Source organism: Panthera onca, chromosome A3 (genome assembly GCF_046562875.1).
Source record: "Panthera onca isolate mPanOnc1 chromosome A3, mPanOnc1 haplotype 2, whole genome shotgun sequence".
In the NCBI taxonomy this organism is placed as follows: Eukaryota; Metazoa; Chordata; class Mammalia; order Carnivora; family Felidae; genus Panthera; species Panthera onca.
In genome coordinates, this window is record NC_138341.1 from 66,176,503 (window position 1) to 66,186,588 (window position 10,086).

Consider the following 10,086-nt stretch of genomic DNA (forward strand, 5'->3'; position numbering starts at 1 on the left):
GATTGAGCCCCATGTCAGGCTCTGAGCTGATAGCACAGCTCGCTCTCGCTCTCTCTCTCTCTCTCTCTCTTTCTCTCTCTCTCTCTGCCCCTTCCCTGTTCGTTCACTCTCTTTCTTTCAAAATAAATATATAAACTTAAAAAAATAAACTACAATAATCAAGACGTATGGTATTGGTGAAAGAACATACAAATAGATTAATAGAACAGAAAGAAACTGAAAACAGACCGACACAAACATAGTCAACTGACCTTTGACAAAGAAACAAAGGCAATCCAATGGAGAAAAAATCATCTTTCCAGCAAATGGTGCTACAATGACAGGTCATGCAAAAAAATGAATCTAAACATTAAACTTACACCTTTTACAAAAATTAACCCAAAATGGAACACAGATTTAAATGTAAAAAACAAAACCATAACACTTCTAGAAGATAGTGTAGAGAAAATCTGGATAACCATGGGTTTGGCAATGACTTCCAAAGATACGACACCAAAAGCATAATCCATGAAAGAAAATTGATTAAATCATGGACTTCACTGAAATAAAAAACAAAACAAAACAAAACAAAAAAACTTCTGCTCTGTGAAAGACTTTGTTAGAGAAGGAAAAGATAAGCCACAGAAGAAAATTTTGTGAAATATTTGCAAAACCCATATCTGATAAAAAAAAAGACTTGTATCAAAATTGTATATAAAAAAGCCTTATAATTCAAGTACTAGAAAACAAACAACTCAATTTTAAAATGGGCAAAAATAAACCACTACACACATATTAGAATGGCTAAAATGCAAAAAACTGACAATACCAAGTGCTGCCAGAGATGTGGAGCAACAGGAACTCCCATTAATTGCTGGTGAAAATTAAAAATGGTACAGCAACTTTAGAAGAGAGTTTGGCAATTTCTTACAAAGCTAAACTTAATCTTACCATATGACCCAAAAGTCTTGCTCTAGGTATTTGCCCAAATAAGTTGAAAACTTTTATGTCCACATAAAACCCTGAATATTAGTATTTAAGCTACCAAAATGTCCTTCAAAAGGTAAAGTGATAAACTGTGGTACATCTACATAATGGAATATTACATGACAATAAAAAGAAATGAACTATCAAACAACAACAAAAAAAAACATGAAAGAACCTTAAATTCATATTGCGTAATGAAAGAAGCCAGTATGAAAAGGTATATACTATATAATCCCAATTATATGACATTCTGGAAAAGGCAAAACTAGAGAGACAGTAAAATGCAGTGGTTGCCAGGGGCAAGGATGGAAAAGATAAATATGTAGGACACAGCGGGATTTTTAAGGCAATAAAACTATTCTGTAACATACTGTAATGGTGGATATATGACATAAAGTATTTGGCAAAACCCATAGAACTGGACAACACAGAAAGGAAACCTTAATATAAACTGTGGACATTAGTCAATAATAATATATCAGTGCTGACTTACCAATTTTAACAAATATACCACACTAATGAAAGATGTTAATAAGGGACACTGTATAAGGCAGCTGGGTGGCTCAGTGAGTTAAGCATCTGACTTTGGCTCAGGTCATGATCTCACAGTCCGTGAGTTCAAGCCCCATGTTGGGCTCTGTGCTGACAACTCAGAGCCTGGAATCTGCTTCAGATTCTGTCTCCCCCTCTCTCTACCCCTCTCCCACTGGCACTCTGTCACTCTCTCTCTTTCCCTCTCTCTCAAAAAATAAATAAACATTAAAAAAAAATGTTTAAACAAGGGACATGGTATTATCTGCTCAATTTTCTGTAAACCTAAAACTGCTCTAAAAAATAAAGTATTAATATTTAAAAATCTTACTAGCACTCATACAAAATATTGTTTATTATCCTGTGTGTATTTTAGAAAATGAAAGTTACACTACATATGTAATCTCTTCAATGATACAAGTTATCGGAAAAACAGCATAATTTTGCCAAATTACTATCATAATACAAAAGTATTAATGTTTATATTATAAAAGTCAAAGCAAATCAAGTAAAAAACAAAAGTAAAAAATACTGTTGTCTCTTGCCATATAGAAGTCTTCTGCAATATGGTACATAGAAATCAATGATGTACTTTATCCTCAACAAAAAATCACAAGGAAGTCACAATGAAGGAAGTCATTTTTGCCTCCTTCAGTCGTAAAATACCACAAAATTACAAAATTCAACTGAAGATGACTGAGATAATGAGTATCTCAGTAGTTATTATATTATCATATTTTCTGAGGTTAATTCATGAGAATTTTTTAAGAATCACATATATAACAGAAAAACATGTCCTCACAGATTTGTTGTTGTTGTTGTTTTAAACTAGAGTTCTTCATCTGATGCATTCCTTGCTATTCCTGCTGACATCAATAAATAGAGTATGGCAGAAGCAGTGGTCTAGGCATAACGATGACCAAACCCGATGAAAAGAATTTTGTTAAGTGGGCTTTAGCAGTAAAATTTAGCAGTAAAATTCAGTAAAATTCAGTAAAATTCAGTGGGAGCTGGTTAAAATTAGCAGTAAAATTCAGTGGGAGCTGGTTAAAACAACTGAAACCAAACCAAGCAAACCAAACCAAAATAAAAATTACCTCCTAAGTAACCCAGGGCAAGCAACTGGTTTCTTGAGTTAATTCTTAGGCACCCTATACTGGCATATGTAATCAGCATTCTGATCTTTCTGTGTAAAGATTAGATTATTGCTACAAAGCAGTAAATAACATAGTTTTGAGCTGTTCTTCTGGTAATGGTGATGGCCTTGTGCTGACTGAATCAGGTTACTGCTATTCAGTATCTGATGCTAAGTGTTTGCTCCATAAGAGAATACAGCTAACTAGTCCACATGGGGATTGAACCAGTGACCCTGGCCTAATTAGCACACTGCTAATCAACCACCAAAATAGCTAGTATTAATTGGGAGGTGCTTCCATTTATAGATCACTTTATAAATGTCAGGTATTGTGCTAAATGCTTTATGAATATTATCTCTTAAATTTTGCAAAAACCTTCCAAAGTAGATACTACCCATACTTTACAGATATGGAAACTGAGAATCAGAATGGATAAGAAAGGAAAACAGTACAACAGTCTCCATGGTCTTGTAGCTAGCAAATGAAACATCTAGGACTCAAATCTAGGTCTGTCTGTATCAAAAGGCTTGTCTCCTACTACATAACAAGACTGTATTACTAATCAACTCCAAATAAATCAAAAGGTCTTAGGGGCGCCTGGATGGCGCAGTCGGTTAAGCGTCCGACTTCAGCCAGGTCACGATCTCGCGGTCCGTGAGTTCGAGCCCCGCGTCAGGCTCTGGGCTGATGGCTCGGAGCCTGGAGCCTGTTTCCGATTCTGTGTCTCCCTCTCTCTCTGCCCCTCCCCTGTTCATGCTCTGTCTCTCTCCGTCCCAAAAAAAATTAAAAAAATTAAAAAAAAAAAAAAAAAAAAAAAAGGTCTTATATGACAGAACAAAAGAGAAAGATGCATTACTCTTGAACTAAAAACAGTATCTTAAAATTCTGAACATCTTCATTCACAAATAATTTAAAGTTATCCTAATAGTGAAAACAAAAGATGGATGAGTCTACCATTAGCATGAATATCTTTATTCACAAAGTAATTCAGGCTAATTCACAATGGCTTAATTAAGAGGTTGACAAATATTAACCAAAATAGAAAATATTCCTGAAAAACAAGGAAAATAAAAACAAATATCAATGTCTTAAAAGAAACCTAAATACTAGTTAATAATTTTCAAATTATTCCTGTTCAACTAAAAAGGAAAAGAAAATATTGCCTATTATTATACTTTAAACTAAACTTATGGTACATATAGAATAAAATCTATTGGTGAACAACTTTTGCTTTACACCATTATTAACTAAAACCAAATGTTTATTTACATTAGTGCAGCATACCAATAATAGTTAAATATATTTTTCAAAATGTCATGTTATATTAAAGACGTTCTATCTCTAGAATTAGAGATGATCATTAAATAAGCAAAACTTGTGCAAAAGAGAACTATAGTAGGAAGTGCTGGATTAAACAGTAGTCAAAGCAACCTCTTCTAGGCCCTGATAAGAAGATAATTTAAGTTAACAAACATTTATTAAGAACCTCCTGCTAGGAACTAAGTTCTCATCTCTGTGCTAGACACTGGGAATGCAAAGATACTCAAAACAGCTCAAAGGACTTACAATCTAGAAAGGCAAACAGACTTTTAAGAAACTGTAATTCTACCAAAAATGTACAAGTGTCCAGTGAGGTAGAATGAGTGCTAGTCTACCCTAGCATAAGAGGGATCAGGAACACTGCTACAAAAAGTAACATTTCAGCAAGGCCCTTATGTAAGAGGGATTCTCTGGATAAGGGAAAGATAATGCAGTGGGAAGGTGGGGGCCAAACTTTCCAGGGTTACAGAATGGCATGAACAAAGCCAGACACATGGATGTTTACAAGAACAAGTGGCCTGTAATGACTATAGTACATAATATATTAGAGAACTATAGCAGAAGAATGAACATATAATTTAGGGTCATATCATAGACAATCCTCACTATCATCTGGCTAAGGAATTATAGTTTATTTGGTGGAAAGTGGGAAGCTAAAACAACTTGTGAAGAAGGCTATTTGGTCAGTAGCAACATATCCCCATCTTGAACCTCTGAGCAACAGCTCACAGTTGGGAGTGCCTGGACAGGCATCCTAGCACTACTTACTTAGTAGTGGACTTTGCACTGCTTAATATATATGTGCATGAGTTCTTTCATTTCTACGTGGAAATAAAATAGTGCCAATTTTTTTTTAATTTAAAAAATTTTTTTAAGTTTATTTATTTATTTTTGAGAAAGAGCAGGGGAGGGCCAGAGAGACAGGGAGAGAAAGAATCCCAAGCAGGCACTGAAATGTCAGTGCAGAACCTGATGTGGGGCTTGAACCCACAAACCAGGAGATCATGACCTGAGTTGAAATCAAGAGTCAGACACTTAACCAACTAACCCAGGCACTCAATAGTGCCAAATTCTTTTTTTTTTTTTTAACGTTTTATTTATTTTTGAGACAGGGAGAGACAGAGCATGAACAGGGGAGGGTCAGAGAGAGGGAGACACAGAATCTGAAACAGGCTCCAGGCTCTGAGCTGTCAGCACAGAGCCCGACGCGGGGCTTGAACCCACGGACCGCGAGATCATGACCTGAGCCGAAGTCGGCCGCTTAACCGACTGAGCCACCCAGGCGCCCCAATAGTGCCAAATTCTTAAGAGGCATCAGGAAGATTAAATGCTAGAATATATGTCAAGTGTCTAAAACAGCAGCTAGCATGAGCCCTCAGTATATATTAATTATAAAAACACATAATACTGAGTTCGAACCAGTACTGCAGAACTAATGAGACAATAAAAGTAGTTCCAAGGGAAGGAATTCCAAGGAAGCGTTTACTATGAAACTGCTGAGATAAAAAAAGAAGCAACTGAAAACCTATGCAAGATCTATATAAATAAAACAGTAGTTTGGACAAACCCTGTGATCTATTATAGTTCTGCATTCAGAAAGTTCCTTTTTAGCTGCATTAACTCATTAATACCTCAACTGATCATTTCTTGAGGTAATTATAAAAAAGAACCCATATATGATGAATTAGCTTTTCACTCTTACAGTGTCCAAAATAGTATACTTTGACAATCAAACATAGCCAAATGCAAGCAAAACCCTGGACATTTTTGTTAAAATTCTATGTCAGTAGAATAACACAAAAGCAAAACCTGTGATGTACGTGTCTTTGCAAGAGGAGAAGTGCATGCTTCTTGAAATTGATCTTCATTAATTCCCATCTCTTTGAGGTAACTTTCCAACAGCTTTTCAACCTAAAAAAGGGAAAGTTTAACTTTTATAATTTACATAGAAAAATTCCAAAAGACAGTTTTCATGTTAAGTATTAAATTCTTGCTTGCAATTATTAATTTATAGCAAATTTTATTATATGGCAATGACAATGTCTTTCACCAAAAAAAACAAACAACAAAAAGTTAAAATTTTTGCAGAGAATCAAATGAAATTTTATTTCCTCTGCTTGAAATAATGGAAGTCAAGGTTATGATGTTCAATGTGGTACAACTCTTCTGCTACTCAGAGCCAGTTTTTAAAATCACAAGACAATCATGTCAAATTAATAATTAACACTTCTCTGGATTAATCAGAAGAATAAGAATAAAATTTAAAGATTAGAGGCAAGATCTCTTAAAATAGCTACCCTAAATCCATTCTTTAGATTCTACAGTAGAAGAGATAAGAAGTCAAAAGGATGAAATACTCAGAGAAGCCTTGCAGCCTGATTGAACTGGTAGTACTATTAGGATAGACTGTATGTTTTAAAAAACAAAAATGTTTAGGTAGGCTCTATGCCTAACGTTGGGCTCGAACTCATGACCCCAAGATTAACTCATGCTGTATGACTGAGCCAGCCAGGTGCCTCAAGGTGGGATTTTTTTTTAATTAAAGAATTTTAAGATGGAAAAATCCATGTGTTTAATTTAGAAAAGCTAAAATTAACATTATTCTAATTACCTTTTAAAATTAGTGGAAAAAATACTCACTAGTTCTTTGTATTCCTGATGAATCTCTGTATAGGTCAATTTGCTTTCTTCTTCATCATCAAAAACTAAATTTAAAAGAAAAATATTGTATAGTGTAAAAAAGAACAAATCATTTGATTAATGCAAATATAAAACTCCACTCCTTACATCTTACATTGAACTCTCGTTCTTATAACTTAGCTTTTAGGCTTTGAATTCTTGAATTTAAAAAGAAACTGTGTGTGTGTGTGTGTTTACACACATATATGTATATTAGTAGTAATATATGTTGTGTATATATAACATATAACAGTGATAATTGGAAACAAGTTTTTTCCAACTTAAGACCTACTTCATGGTTAAGACAAATGCTAATTTTCTACTTTCAATAATAAAAGGCAGCAGTTTCTTTATAAACTTTTAATGGAATATTATTGTTAATAGTTTTAAAATATTAATTCCTTTTACAACAGGCTCCAGATTATGTTATCATACTCAAACTTTGCAAATGCAAATTTTACTGAAAGTGACTAGCTAGGCCACTTTTGCTACATATAAATCAGTAATGAAATTAAAATAAATAAAACCAAAACAAATGTTTGCTCAATGATCATATATGTGAAACAATGTGTATTAGAAAGATATATATTCCAAGAAGCTACAATCTAATTAGAGGACAGGACAAATTCATGAATTGTCAACAAGAAACTTTTTTAATTCCCCCTAAGTGATCTAAAATGCAAAACTAACTCCTTTAATTTTCTATCTGAAGGTCTTCAATGACTGTTCTTTGCCTAGATAATAAATGCAAAATCCTTAGAAGGCCAGACAAAACGTCCAAGATTAGATCCCAAGTCTCACCTCCCACCACTCCAAAACCCAAACTTTCCACTCTCAACATATACAATTACTTGGAATACCACCAAACATAACAACAACAAGTGGTGCTTCAAACTCCTGTATATTTGCCCAAGTGTTCCTAGATCTCTTGGCCTTTACCCAGTCCTCTTCTCCCAACTGTTCTTAAAGACATTGCAAATGGCCCATTCTCCCAGACCTGCCACCCAATCCCAAATCCTAGGCTGGTTAGATCCCTGCCTCTGAACCCTTAAAAACTGCACTACATGCCTTCCTTTATTATGACACCTGCCACTTTAGATTTAAATTTCCATTGACCTTCCTGTCTTCCCCACTAAATCATAAACTTCTCAAGCACAAGGCTTTTGTTTCATTCATCTTTCTATCCCCAGCTTCTAGCCCACAGACACTAAATAAATAACCTCAATAAATTGAAATAAATGCTGATATCACAGGCAGTACAAAACTAATCTTTAAATTATCTGAGGTAGTGGGGCTCCTGGGTGGCTCAGTCGGTTAAGCGTCGGACATCGGCTCAGGTCATGGTCTCACCCTCCGTGAGTTTGAGCCCATGTCGGGCTCTGTGCTGACAGCTCAGAGCCTGGAGCCTGCTTTGGATTCAGTGTCTCCCTCTTTCTCTGCCCCTCCCCCACTCATGTTCTGTCCTCTCTCTCAAAAAATAAATAAATAAAAATTAAATTATCAAGGTGAAGAACAGCACACTGAAAGTCACTCAAGTATTAACACTGTTATTTCAACTGACGCTGGGATGTTACTTCCACTTCTACTGTCATCTGCTCTATGTAACACAGGGCATACACACAATATAATAGCTACTTAAACTGTTTCCAGTTAATTGTAAACCAAATTACTACCTTACATGTGTATAAGGCTGAGGATTACTGCTTCCTTGTAAAATTACACAATCAGATGTATTATTACCGAGATGCACCACTTTTGATGTTTGGGGATAAAAAGAATGATGCTTTAATTTTTTTTTTTTTTCATTTCAGCATTTAGTCTCAGAGGCATAAATAGAATCAAAAGGTGAAATAATTCTTTATTTTCCTAAAGGAGAGGTCAGAATTCCACATGCTTCATCGGTCTCAGAATTTTAAATTCTTAAAAAGATCACAAATAAAAATAATTTTGAACTTCTTTAGAAATGACCCATAAAAACAAGACAAATATTATCTGAATTTTGATTATGGTGTAATTTCTATTATAGTAATGAAAAGATCCAATGGTCAAACTAAATTTTATCTTTACCAGAATCATGGAATCTCAGGGTTGAAAGGACTTTTAAAAGGTCACTCAGGATAACTAATCATAGTTGAATTCCCCTCTATAACATCTCCATGAAGTTGCTGTCAAATCCACTTAAACACTGCTAGCTCCTGGGAAACTCATTACCTCCTGAGGTAGGCTAACTTAACTGGGATACATTCTGTTAGGGAGCACTTCATAGAAATTTGTAGCTAGTACCCACTGACCTTAGCTCTATCCCACTGAACCTTACAAAACAAGTCTAATTCATCCAACATAAGGCAGACGTTCAAATGATTGATGGATATTACTACCTTAAAAGTCCTGCCTAGCTAAACAACCACCATAACAGTTAGGCATTCATTCGTATGACATGGTTTCTAGTTCCTTCTCCGTAAATGAGCTCCAATTTGTCTCCGAAAACTGAATGCAGAACTCAAAGCGTGAATGATAAGGACCTGGAGGTCCTTTTCCCTTACAGGGAATATTATGCCACATGTATATAGTTCATTTGTTAGAAAATACTCTCCCCGCCCCCACCCCAAATTTTTGTACAGCAGAGAGTCTGAGTGTTCAGTAAAGGCAATACAGGCCACTGGGTCGCCAGCTCTGGGCCTGCTGGAATAATAGCATGCCCTCCCTTTGCGATCAACTGCTTAAATAATAAGGAACATAGGCAAACTGACATCTCTCCTCCCAAGTCACTGGGGAAGTTGTTGAAGCCCACCCAAACAGTCCACCTGCCCAAAGAAGAAACGTGCAGTATCGGGTGTAAGACCCAACAACACAGGATTAAAGTCTGATGATTTTCGGATGTGCTCGGGCTCAGGGAAGGGGGAGTCCCCGTCTTCAGTTCCGTGAAGGAAGACTGGCGCAGTGCCAGCAATACCTCCTACAAACCAGCTCTAAACCTCGCCGACAAAGGTAAAAACCTAAGAGATGAGAGGTGGTTCGTGGTGACCACCTTCCGGCCGATGCTGGGGAGAGAGACACAAGAAAGGGCTGTCGGTTCGGTATCTGGGTTTTACCTTCACATTTCTGCTCCACAAAGTCCAAGATGGGGATGGACCAGTCCGGGCCTCGCAGGAACCCAGCGATGCTCTCCACCACCCATTCCACCTCATCCTCTTCTTCCGCAGCCATCCCGCTTCGTGGGACGCCGTGGAACCCTAGGCCAGACCGCCGGAGCCCGCTAAGGCCCTAGGGCCGCAGCGGGCCGAGACAGAATGGGAGAAGAAAGAGTTGTTCCGCAATCGCTCCGCTACCTGGACGAAACCCACAAACCAGTTAACGTAAAATGGTCGCTATGGCAACACGCGCAGCCGCCCCGGACTGCCTCCCGGAAGTGAAGCCAGCTTCCCTGGAGCCTGCTCCTCTCGGAAAGGGCCAT

The 10,086-nt window shown here is 36.7% G+C and overlaps 1 protein-coding gene across 3 annotated transcripts in view; it reads right to left on the reverse strand.

Moving 5' to 3' along the window:
* CFAP36 (cilia and flagella associated protein 36) overlaps positions 1-9,992 on the reverse strand; it is a 30,504-nt gene extending 20,512 nt beyond the window's left edge. Inside the window, exons 1-3 of one of the 3 annotated variants that reach the window (XM_078444494.2) lie at positions 9,725-9,989; positions 6,594-6,658; positions 5,763-5,864 (exon numbers count right to left, since the gene is read on the reverse strand). In XM_078444494.2, coding sequence (XP_078300620.2) covers positions 5,763-5,864; positions 6,594-6,658; positions 9,725-9,839 — 282 coding nt within the window. In that variant the 5' untranslated portion in view covers positions 9,840-9,989. Of the gene's footprint in view, positions 1-5,762; positions 5,865-6,593; positions 6,659-9,724 lie in introns of all 3 variants that reach the window. The other 2 variants (XM_078444496.2, XM_081795283.1) reach the window with 2 other exon arrangements.
* Positions 9,993-10,086: the final 94 nt, after the last annotated feature.